The 12,788-nt window shown below is 44.5% G+C and overlaps 1 protein-coding gene across 1 annotated transcript; it reads right to left on the reverse strand.

The window, feature by feature from the left end:
* Positions 1–207: 207 nt before the first annotated feature.
* On the reverse strand, positions 208–12,135 carry TSEN15 (TSEN15 tRNA splicing endonuclease subunit). The gene is made up of 3 exons (XM_009994646.1): positions 12,063–12,135; positions 10,689–10,824; positions 208–412 (listed from the first exon to the last, which is right to left on the reverse strand). The coding sequence occupies exons 1-3, from the start codon at positions 12,133–12,135 to the stop codon at positions 208–210; spliced, it is 414 nt and encodes a 137-aa protein (XP_009992948.1).
* Between the last annotated feature and the right edge of the window lie 653 nt (positions 12,136–12,788).

Below are 12,788 nucleotides of genomic sequence, written 5' to 3' on the forward strand. Positions count from 1 at the left end.
GGCAGAAGCAATCTGTTTCAAAAGCATGACCCATTTCATACTTTAAACAGCATTTCATTCCAGTGCAGCTGCACAAGCCCCTGTTCTCCCTGAACAGATGCTTGATATGCAGGAGGCAGACTAACACACTGCTTACTTACATACATAAGTTCCTGGATTTGTTTAGGTTTGAGGACAGAAGTTCAAGAAGAGTCTGTTTGTCTTAAATCATTTGAAAAGCTTCTTTCTTTTCTTCCTCCACTGTTTATTGTCCACATCTTTGGTATCGTCAGGAGGATCTGGCATCACAAAGCCATCAGTCACTTTATAGTAGACTGTTGTGGAATCTGTCTCAACTATGGCCAAGGTAACTGACAGCGGGGTGTTTGGATCATCTGGTGGGAGAGATGCTTTCTCCAGGATCTCTCTTATCCTAGAAGAAGAAACAATCAGTTAGAAAGGAGCCCACAACCACCTCATGATGGCACAAAGGTAGAAGTGCACCACTGCTATTTTTCTTCAGCCTGGTTTTGTTCTGCAAATTTACCTTCACTAAAGAAAGTATAATGCCTGCTCTAATAAAAAGCCAAAGTCATGTAATCAAGCAACAAAATAATTAACAAAAAATCTTATAAGAATATACTCAGTTACACACACCTCTCCTTTGCTTAGGTGTACTACTGTGCCTGTGCCTCACCCAGCCTGCAACTACCACAACCACAGCATGGCATTCTCTAAATGGCCTTCTTTTCATTAAAGAAAATAAATCTGCCTAACTGAGTAAAACAAGGTGTTCAATTAGTGAACAAAATAATTAAGACTTGTTCCATTTCTAGAAATAAGTCTTCCACAGTCTCTGTGCTACAGACTGCAGAAGACCCAGGAACTGAAGCCAGGTTTCTCTACCTCCCTGTCTAGACTAGAAGCCACAAGACTAATGTTCTCCTTCAAGACAGTCAGCATAAACAATATCTTCCTTAAAAATTCAAGACAAAGTTATGCAATTTTTCCTCTTCAGCTTATTTGAAGAGCAACATGCCAGTCGCGTTTCAGTTCAGAGCCGAGGACAACCCGGGTTCCTGGAGTCCTTATACTACTGCTCCAACAGGGGAGCAAGTTTTGTAGGAGCACAGTGACCAGGGGCAGAACAGAACCACTCCCCATAGCAAGTGCTCACCTAAAGCAAGAGGGCTTGGCTGGGATTGCCTCTCCTAGGGAGAGGTGAGTTGGGCAGTGGGGAAAAATCGCTCCTGCCTTCATGTGCCCCTGAGATCTCAGCCCCTAGAAAACATGCAGCTCTGAAGCTGGGCACTCTAGTTGAAAGACACATGAGCTTTGAAACTTTAATCAGCATCTTCCTTCAGAACCTCTTTGATCCTGTAATAAAAGCCAAATGGAAAGCAGCAGAGCATAAGCAGCAATCTGGAAAGCCTCTGCTATTAAAAGCCCGTGACCCTGTTCAGTATGGGTCTGCACTCAGAGCTGCTCATCACTCAGCTTGGCTAAACTCAGTCGTGCCTTTCCTTCTGCTCTCACCACTGGTCCATATATCATGCAAGGCAATTTGACATAGCCATTTCATGCAACTAAGGCTGTGAAAAGCCACATTCTGCTTCTCCTACTATCAGCACATGCTGTAACAAAAGAACAGCTAAGAAAAGAGATACTGTACTCGCCACTGGCAGAGGAGGGACACCCACAAAAGACTCATACTTCAAGCAATGCCTCAAGCATGGCAGCACCTTCCAGGGAAAGCACTACCTAGTGCAAGGGGTTGGTGCCTGTTGGGGCTTCACCACTAAGTACCCAGGGAATCACAGAATGAATCACCAGATTGTTTTGGTTGGAAAAGACCTTTAAGATCATCAAGTCCAACTGTTACCCCAGCACTGCCAAAGCCACCATTAAATCACGTCCCTCAGCACCACATCTACACATCTTTGAAATCCCTCCAGGGATGGTGGCTCCACCACTGCCCTGGGCAGCCTGTGCCAGGGCCTGACAACTCTCTCAGGGAAGAGATTCTTCATAATATTCAATCTAACTGCAGATGTCCAAGCAGACACCAGGACTGCAGCACACAAGTACAAACAGGATGCCAAAGGCTCAGCAGTAAAGGGCTGGACCTTCTGCTCTGGTCACCATTTCCAGCCTCTCTTTAGGGATACCTCCATCACTGCAATGTCTTGCCATCACTCTGGCAGGTGAGGAGAACCTAGAAAAGGATTCCAGATGTCCTTCCAGACATGCTGCACATGCACAGAGCAAGAATCCTCAGTAGCTCGTGACTGGAGGGAGCTTGGAATAAGTTGACAATGGTGAAGTCAGGCTATTGGGAACTGCCCACTGTTAGTCTCTATCTTTCTCCTGAGAATATGAAATAGAAATAACAATAAAAAGCCAAATAAAGGGGCCACCTATATGTTGGGACCTGTATTGCATATGGACAGTCACACAGCTGGAAGCAGACTCAGGCAGTGGCCTGTATTCACCTGTCAGCCAGGCCAGCAGTTCCTTCATGTTTTCTTTAGTAACTGTCACTGTTTCTCTTCCTGCTCTATTATGGGGATGGATGTAACAGTGAGGCCTTTGATCTAGAATTCCCATCACTCAATTTCTCCTTATACTGTCTAGCACAGATCCCTGAACCTTCATTCCCCCATATTTAGCACTTAGGTAAAAAAGATCCACCATGATCCCAAAAGTGGCCAGGACCTGACAACAGGTTAATGACATCTCTTTGCATCCCTTACTTAGCCAGGAGACTTGAGTTTCAGGCTTTATGTAAAGAGCACAGAGACATGCCATGGCCTCAGGATGATCTGCTAACACTGCTGGCCACTGACCCCAGCTCTTCCCACTGCACATGGGGAATCAGCCTCTATCACTGTGAAGCATCACAACTGCAGATGCAAGGTTCTCCTCTTCCCCTTTTTCTCAAGGGAGGCAGCCCCAAAACAAGAGCTCTCATTCATGCATACCACAACCAGCCATCATGCAACACAGCACATCTGTGGATTACTGAGAGGGCATCTTCTAAAAGAATAAGCTTTGGAATCCAGGAAGTCTGTATCAGATGCCTGTGTTTCCTCTCCTCCCCTGAAGGCATCACTGTCGCCCCTGCATCCAGCATGTTCATAAAGTTTCTCTGCCACACCAGACATTTCAAAGAAGGAGCCAGAGAACATCTGGATTTGAGCTGATTAGACTGCACTTGCTACCTGCCAAACAAAAAGATTCAATATTGCAGAAAAGGTACAGGTTTTTTAATTCTTGTGATGTATCTAACACTGTCTACGAAAAAAAGAAAATTAAAAAAAAAGCCTTGGCCTTTTGAAATTCCAAGGAATGTGTGTTTGATCTCCTAAACAAGCAAGAAGCCTTTCTTTCAAGGCTCTAGGCTGCCCATCTCCCACAACAGCTGCATTCAAGGACTACAATGAAGTCCTACACAAGCAGCCCACATGAAACACCTGCCCCCAGCACTGCTGGGCTGACTTCCTTTCCTAAGCTACAGGTCACAGATAAAGCTCCTTAATCACCAGCACATCTGCTACACCACACACATGATGGCAGTGACAGAAGATGGCTTTTGCTGAATGTTTCAAATATTAGAAGCCCCTGGAACAGGGGATTTTAATACAGCCAGTAATTTGGCATAGCCCACCAACAGTCTGGATAATCTCCACTCATCAGCATCCTGACCAGCCTTTCCCTCACAAGTCATAACATTGTTAGGACTCATTCTGCAAACATTGTTCCCAGCGACATCAAGGGATCCACAATGACTCTGGTTTTGGTTTCCCAGCCTTTGCAGGCCATGCTCCAACAACATGAACCCTAAAGCAGCCCTGGTGTCAAGCATTTGGCATGGACTGGCTCCACCTGGGCTCTTCTTCTCAAAAGTTATCCAGGTATGCCCTCTCCACTGGCTAGACATCAGGTTTCAAGAAGAATGTAGAGGCTTAACATGAGAAAAGGTGCAGCTGAGAGAGAAACAGTTAATACTACTCTACAGTGTCTGAATAAAAGCTCAGCATGTTCTCAATGTGTGTTTCATGTAAAGCCAGTGTTGGAAGACTGCACCATTTCACCTGGTCCTCCCCTGAAGGACACTGTACAGCACTCAGTTCATCTGCAGGCTCAGCTGGGTTCATCACCTCAGACTTGCTGATCCACAGGCTCAGCCTGGCCAGGAAGAATGAGGACAATCAACCCTACACATGCTGCCTTCTTGGGATTGATGCCAAGGACTACCTGGTAAAATATAAAAGGCATCTTGAGCCCCAAGAAAGCTCACAGAACAATCAAGCACTGCTGGATGCACAGAGGGAAGTCTATGAGCTAAAATATCCTGCAATCACTCCCCTCCTTCTCTTCTCATCCCAAGGAAGAAAAACCAATGAATGTCAAAACAGGCAACACTGGAGCTTTCTGTTTCCCACATAAAAAGGTAGTCTTGAACAAAGGCACTGTGAAGGGAAAATAACATACATGAGCTAGGGGACACCACAAGGAAGTGTCCCATATTGAAGCCCCATACATAAAAAAGATTAAATATTTTATTTGAATAAGAATCCTCCTGTGCTACAGATTGTACAGTCCAAAGTTTTCAGAACAGCTTGAAAACCTGTCTCTAAAAACTGCCTGTCTGCATGCTCAGTGCCAGCTGGGATCTGCTCCCACCCAGCCAGACACAAGCAGGATGAAGCCCTCAGTTTCCACCTAGGAAGCAACCTCACATTCACCTTGCACTGCTGGAGATGAAAAGGATTTAATCTCAACTGTACAAAAGAGACACTGTTATCCAAAAGCAAGAGCTGGAATTTCTAAAGCCCTTTGCACGAGAAAAGGGGCTTTAGAAAAGGCTTTCTAGATACCTACAAACTGCAGTCAGTAGGGATTGCTTTTTTCCTACTGGAGAATTAGTCATAAGAGCAGGTTTAACTTACTTAACATCAGGCAAGGAACACTGCAGCTAAGGTATCAGCACTATGAATGTTGTCCTGCACCTGCCTGTACTGCTGCGTTATGACCAAATAGCAACAGTGAAGTTACCTGGTTCTCTAACTGCCACAATTAATGGCTTAAAAATAAAGCAAAACCCAACAACAAAACAAAACCAAGAAATACATACACATCCATCCAAATAAATGGGGAATTTTCCATCTTTCCCCCATCCTCATTTTCTATGAACAAAAGACTGTTGTGCTAGGCAGGCCTTCAGCACACATCAGAAATACCTGCTGCCTTTCCTAAGGACCTGCTCCTAATGAAACAACATTGCTCCTTTCCCTCTGGGGAAAGAAACAGGTATAGGACTTGGAGAACTTCAGGCAACTGTGACTGTCCACAAACTAAAAGAGAATGGAAGCATAAAGCAAAGAGAACATGGGCAGAAAGCTTAGTGGCAAAGAGTATTTCAGTGATAGATCCCATGCAAGTACCTCTAAGAAGCAGTTTTATGGAGGCTGCATAGTGCTGCATTGAGCTGAAATGAAACTCCTGCCTTCCCTACCATAAAAGCCAAAGGCTTTCAATCTGTCCTTTGTGCTTGGATGAATAATTCATTGCAGGCTTGGCCAGGCCCAACAGCTCTCTCCCCTCCATGCAAGGCAGTGCTGGAAAGTCACACAAGTTGGTCTCTGTAGCGCTGCAAAGGTGGTTACTCTGCATCTGAGCACACTGATCTACCACACTCATCTGGACAGGCCCCGTGACAGGAGAACCAAAGCAGAGGAAATCTCCCACAAAGCTCCACACCCCGAATTTAGCCAGCACTACAAAAAAAAAAAACACAACCCACAGCACAGCTCAGTGTCAGGAACGCTGCTCCAGACATCGCTGCCTGCTCTGCAGCCAGCCCAAGTGGCTTCAAACACATGGCCAGAAGCATATGGTGGTGGTGGGAGGTGTAAATGGACACCACTGCTTCTTGGGATTTGTTTCCAAATGACAGGAATGTGAAATGCTAGGAGAGACTTGTGGTAAAAAGAAATAATAAATCAAACTAAAGAAAACACCATATGCCTCACTGGTCCGGAAAAGGAACTGAAACCCCAAGGAATAGAAAGGCCTTTTTTCCATGGAAGTTGCAAAAAAAGAAAACAAGACAAATTATGCAAAAGGAAGGATTCAGAATTCAACAAAGTTGGTGTACAAGATACACCAACTACAGGATGTTCACTCCTAGTAGAGAACATGGGCAGAAAGCTTAGTGGCAAAGAGTATTTCAGTGATAGATCCCATGCAAGTACCTCTAAGAAGCAGTTTTATGGAGGCTGCATAGTGCTGCATTGAGCTGAAATGAAACTCCTGCCTTCCCTACCATAAAAGCCAAAGGCTTTCAATCTGTCCTTTGTGCTTGGATGAATAATTCATTGCAGGCTTGGCCAGGCCCAACAGCTCTCTCCCCTCCATGCAAGGCAGTGCTGGAAAGTCACACAAGTTGGTCTCTGTAGCGCTGCAAAGGTGGTTACTCTGCATCTGAGCACACTGATCTACCACACTCATCTGGACAGGCCCCGTGACAGGAGAACCAAAGCAGAGGAAATCTCCCACAAAGCTCCACACCCCGAATTTAGCCAGCACTACAAAAAAAAAAAAACACAACCCACAGCACAGCTCAGTGTCAGGAACGCTGCTCCAGACATCGCTGCCTGCTCTGCAGCCAGCCCAAGTGGCTTCAAACACATGGCCAGAAGCATATGGTGGTGGTGGGAGGTGTAAATGGACACCACTGCTTCTTGGGATTTGTTTCCAAATGACAGGAATGTGAAATGCTAGGAGAGACTTGTGGTAAAAAGAAATAATAAATCAAACTAAAGAAAACACCATATGCCTCACTGGTCCGGAAAAGGAACTGAAACCCCAAGGAATAGAAAGGCCTTTTTTCCATGGAAGTTGCAAAAAAAGAAAACAAGACAAATTATGCAAAAGGAAGGATTCAGAATTCAACAAAGTTGGTGTACAAGATACACCAACTACAGGATGTTCACTCCTAGTACTGCATAACCAACTATGAGCCACACCAATCACTTTTTAACTCTTTATTAAGAGTTTGTGTTCAGAAGCCATTAATTACATTTTCAATATGTGATTTGCTGTAGGAATAAACTCAAATGACACTTCCAGCAGAAGAGCCACTGACAAGACTGTGGGGAGGATGCAAGGTAAGGAGCAGGTCACACATCCAGCCCATTTAAAAATAACAGTGCTTCTGTTATTACAAGGAAAACCACTTCAGATTAGAGGAAGATCTATTTCAAAATTACAGATTTAGAAAAGCACAGATCACTTCCAGACCTCAGATTGGCTTCTAAGGAGGCTTATCAGCTTTACAAGGAAACATTTATGTATGCTTTTTCCAAAACCCTTACCATTGTCACAAAATAACCCTTTCCCAAAGCCAACTTTGCAGCCTCCATAACCTCGTGCAACTGACTTCATCCTTCATTTCCAGCACTTGCACACAAAACCAAACATGGCTGTGACATATCACTTAATCTGACAGTTTATTTAGCAACATTTTGCTTAGAGAATGTTATTTGCCTAGGACAGATAGCACATAATTCCATTAGATCCAGCATCTAGCTCCCTGGTCCTTGGAAGGATCAAGGCTTTCAACACTATCTAGAAATTGAGTTTGGTTAATGCAGCCATTTCTGCCAGCTCTGAAGCAGGACTACCTGTATTTAACTGCCTTGTCTCCTTTGGGGAGCCACAATTCTGGCATGTGGAGCCTTACCCTGGCAGGGCAGGCTGACCAGCTTCTATCCAGCTGTTTGTGGAAGTGGACAGTGAGCTTAGTAAGCAGACAGCTTTTGCTTTAAGCAGTCAACTGTCATACATAAACTGGACATGATTAAATATTGTAATAAGCTAAAAAACATTGAGCAGATTTGGGGGGGGGGAGAGGCACTTATATTTACCATTTGCTTAGGTGTTTTGCTGGTCATTTCCACACCAACCTCACTATTTTTAAGGACACACTCCTCAGAGCATCAGCCAAGCAGAAATCTTCATGAGACACTTGGGAAGCCAGAGCCTGGCTGAGGTGCCTCTGAGAGGAAAACCACCCCTGTAGCCCCTACCCCAGGCCTTACTTGTTAAGCAGGGACACGCTGCCCATAAATGCTACCATTTGCTACCTGCTTTTGCAGCTTTTTTCAGGCCTGGCAATGAGGGGAGAACATTTTCACCTTCTCAGTTCCCTCCAATGGCTTGTTTTCAGCATTAAGTGAGCTGCACTTGAACCTCTTCCTCTCCCTTCAGCAAGCAACACAAAAATCCACAGCACTGCTTTGGGCAAAACAGCAAAGCTGCTAAGTGCAAAAAGCTTTCCTGTTTACCTACAGCGTGGCAAGTCAAGTCAGAAAATACTGTTTCAGGCATCAGATACCAAACAAGCCATCTGCTATCAAGCATCACAACAACAAAGTCCTCATCACTGTCAGAAGAATGAGGCAGTAGTGCTGTAATTCTGCCTCCAGCTCCTGTTAAAAAGTTGCCTTTTCAACAGCCCTCTACGCTCTATAACTTTTGAGCTATAGTTGTTGTCTGTGCCCTGTTTTTTCACCTACTTTTCTGGCAAAGCAGCTGAGGAGTTGATGCTGCCCAGAAGAAGCCAGTCCAGGCCCCTCTGACCAGTGGTGACCTACTAATGAAATGCCAAGCATGCAGATGCACATTCAATAACACAAACCCAAGCACAGACAATCCTCCAGCCTGACAACATCGACGGGCATCGAGCACATACAGGTTTAACAGACTCACCCAGCACTACAGCCCAGTATTCAGCTGGTTTTAGTGACAACAGGCTCTGTGTAGTTGCTCTGTAGCAAAACCAAGTCACAAACTGTACTCTGAATCAATGTGACGCATTCAGTCTGTGCTGCTCTAACACACATCCTCCCAGTAATGGATTCCATCCACACTGGTGCCAGGAGCAGAGCAAACAGTATCACCACAGTACAAACAAGTGCAGAGGCTCCAAATGAAAAGCTCCAATGAAACAGTAAAAGATAGGACATACATGCACTGTCATTAAAAGCCCATCAGAACATACTTGCTGGCATCGATCCAACTCCAGGAATCAAAGTTTCCAACCCAGCTGGAAACCTACTACACTCAACAAGCACAACAACTCAGCACATAGGCTTAACTTCTCCTTATCCTAATTCACTGCCTTCATTTCCCACCTTAAATGCAGCTCCCACTTGGAATAGCAGTGTGCCCCTTTCACTCACATCCAGTGATCTGCTTCTTGAAGACAGACCAAATGACACCCAGTATTTCATCCTGCAAGACCCCTCAGCACCTTGCACCTTCCCTCTGCTGTGGACGTCACACTCTCCTTCTCCATAAGACCAAGCTCACATGAGTGAGTGATCAATATTTCCAGATAGAAGGTTCTTTTTCAGCACATAGATAGTACTAAAATCCATCAACATCCAGTAAACCATCTTCTTCCCTCTCAAAAAAAAAAATAAATACACTCTTAGGAAAACACCTAGCAGAATTACAACGGAAGTCTGTCTGCAAGAGACCAATCTGTCACTTCCAAAACATAAAAAATACCCCAACAAACAAAACCCACAGCATGTCTAAAACATCATTCCTAAAGCACACACGTCTCTTAAGTGCAAGTCATTAGCTCCCTACTGCTGTGTCAGGCTGCTGCCCACAGAGCAAGAGGAAACAGCAAACACCAGGAAGATCTGCAAAGCCAGCCCTGAGCACTCCTGGCAAGAGCAGGAACTGAAGAAACTGGGAAATGCACGACCATAAGATGCAGCTGCAATGGTTCAGGTCTTCAGAGACATCCTAGGAAAGAATGGCAAATACCAACAAGGGAAGGTGGCCATTATCAGAGAGTAAATCATAAATCATACTGTGTGTTTGAGGCTGCTCTAAAGCCCAGTTAAAATCTACTGTAAAATTACTGAAGCAAAATTTCTCTAGGCTGCCAATATCTGTAAGATCACAAAATCCTAACCGTGTTGTTCTCCACCTGAGAATTACTTAGTCTTGCACACACAAGGAAAGTAAGTGAAAAATCACAGCTCAGTGGACATTAGACTCTGGGTAAATAAAGGGAGCTTCTGGTTGAAAGTAGTAAAATCACACTTCAGAAACAAAAGCAAACCAAACACACCAGGCTTATCCATAAGATTCAACCATTTAAAAAGAAGTTTCTTCTCAGACAAGTCTGAGAGGATCTCTTTCATCATAGATACTTTAAAGCCCAGTGACAAAAGAAGTATTGCTAGATTTCCCAGACTACAAAAAAGCAGCACAAGAATGTTCAAAATACAAGCTGTGATGGTCTTGTGTTCTAACCCAGTCTCTCAAGCACATACTTTGATACCCCCTGTTATCTCCTACAGCACTTGCAACTTCTAAACAACACGAAGTGTTTAGCAGCAGCAGAAGTCAGTGGCTGTGGGAAGCTGACATCAAAGGTGAACCACTTTCAAGGAGGGAGAAGCAGAGAATGTAGCTTCAGAAATCTCAACTTTGCATATAAGTTTGCAGCACCCAAAATAACTCTGCTCACAGGCCGAGATACCACTTTCCTCTGATACTCCGATACTCCTTTGCTTCTTACCCCTTCCCCTCTTGACCAAGTCATCAGCAGCCTGTTAAATATATTTGTTTCTCATTTTCTCTTCCTGATAACAGGAGCTAAACACTGACCCCATCCTCACCTCTCATGGCTCAAGGAGACGTGCACAGGTAGCGGCACCATCACTTGGAGACCTTCACCTTCTCTCTCACGTGCGTGCAAACATACAAGCTGCAGTTCTGCTACCCCAACGTGCTTCACTTCATACCAGTTTCTCCCTAGAAGGGTTGAGCATTGATGAGAAGAAACACAAGATAAAAGACAAGTTTTAATAATTCAAATAGCACATCTGGTGTTTAAGTTACATCTCGGGTTCTGTTTTCCCCTCCCTCTCCTCCCCAATTCAACTGCCAAGTTCCAAACAAATCCTGCTGCAAAACCCACAGGAGCAGGACTAATCTGCTGCCTCTAGAGCTACATGACCTGAAGAGGGACCTGTCTGACAAAGCTTTGTTGCAAAAAGGCAACAACAACAAAAAAAGAAGACAGGAAAAACCTGTGTCATCTGCGGCATAAAACTGTCATCCAAATTTGCATTGTATCAGTACCCTAAACTGTGAGGGAGGAGGTGCTAAAAAGCATGATTATTGATGACAGACAGTTCTTCCCTTCTGCTTGAATGGATAAGGCCAAAAGTTTTTGTTGCAGAACTACAGGAGCCTTTTCTTCAGACCTACTAAGGCGTTTCCTTCAGAGGTGTAACAATAACAGACACAGTGCTTTCTGGCCTGTACAATCCCTCCCTTCTCTGACCCTGAGAACCACCAGCCTCCAAGATCAACTGCAGTGTTTTTATTGGGCTGGCTGGCAGCCTACACACAGTTCCTTTTCAATAAAGACAACTTGGGAGAATCATAAGCAGAAGTTATTTGATAGAGATATATATAGATACAGATAGATAGATAGATAGATAGATAGATATAAGAAGTCTGCTCCACTCTTACAAGACAGCAGATGACTACGCTGCATCGCTCATAAATAACTGACACCAGACTTCCAAATTTTCTTCATTCCTATAGGAATTCTGCCCTTTCCAGAAAGCAGCATCCTAATCAGACCACACATCAGCCATTTGCTACATGGTAATCAGTAACTTTTAGACATTAATTTACAAATGAGGACTCTAATAGTAGCACAACCACTGAACTTGTGACTTCTCCTTTCGACGTTCCTTTTCCTTCCCCTATTGCTCTTTTGCTTTTATTCCACGTCAAGTGTCTTTGCCCTGGAACATCTGCACCTGTGAGTGGTGGATGAAAAGAGCCTTTATCTGCATGAAGGCTCTACGGTGGCACAGGATGGGAAATACCCACTGTTTCTTAAGGAGCCATCACTGCATACAGTTTCAAAAAGAACCCTGAGGACTAGGAAAGGTCCTGCTAGCACACACATTTTAATATGACCTAGAGGCAAATGCACTTGTTGGGATGTCTACCCAGTCACTTCCTTGAATTACCTTCCAAGAGGTCCAGGAATACCAGAAAGGCAGCATAGATTTGAGTGCTGTCAGATATCTCGAGAGACATCATTTCTGTGAGCTGAAACCCAAAAGGTAACATTGGTGAAGGAAGGCAGAAGCTGTATTAAAATTGCACAACCCAAACCTAGAATCTATACATCTGCTTAACCCTCTTAAGTCTGAAACCAGTTTTAAGGACTAACAGGCGATTAAAAAACACAGGTTGTTTTCTGACAGTATCTTAAGAGATCTTTTTTTCCACATTCCCCCTATTTTGGTGCTTAAACAAGATAAATAAATGAGGGATCACAACTATTTCTGGAACAGATCTAGCTTTGTGGAGAAGGGCTATGAATCTCACCTGTTTCTGGTGCAGCACATCAACATAACACGAGGGCCAAATTAAACACCTCCGTGTTTTCAGTATACTCAAAATTAAGATGAGAGTCAAGGTTTAAGACTCTGAATTTTCCAGCCGGGGGTTTAAACGTTTACAAACTCCTTTCCTAATAAAGGCAGCGTTCCCTAAGGACTCCATGGGCTCTCCTCACCAGCTGGGAGGGCAGCCCTCTCAACAGACCCAAGAGAAACACACACATTCACAGACTCACAGAGCCCAAGGGGTTGGCAGGGACCTGGAAAGCTCCCCCAGCCCAGCCCCCCTGCCAGAGCAGGGGCACCCAGAGCACATCACACAGGAACGTGGCCAGGGGGGTTGGAATG

The sequence above is a fragment of the Chaetura pelagica genome, unplaced genomic scaffold (assembly GCF_000747805.2).
Source record: "Chaetura pelagica isolate M959 unplaced genomic scaffold, ChaPel_1.0 scaffold363, whole genome shotgun sequence".
NCBI classification, from domain to species: Eukaryota; Metazoa; Chordata; class Aves; order Apodiformes; family Apodidae; genus Chaetura; species Chaetura pelagica.

What these genes read in the sequence shown, in the direction of transcription:
- TSEN15 (XM_009994646.1), bottom strand. Translation starts at nt 12,135, where the DNA reads ATGATGTCTCTCGAGATATCTGACAGCACTCAAATCTATGCTGCCTTT. An exon ending in ATTCCTGGACCTCTTGGAAG is followed by an intron (nt 10,825 to 12,062) that starts GTAATTCAAGGA and finishes CAACCCTTCTAG; the next exon opens with GGAGAAACTGGTATGAAGTG. An exon ending in GTCTCCTTGAGCCATGAGAG is followed by an intron (nt 413 to 10,688) that starts GTGAGGATGGGG and finishes TTCTTCTTCTAG; the next exon opens with GATAAGAGAGATCCTGGAGA.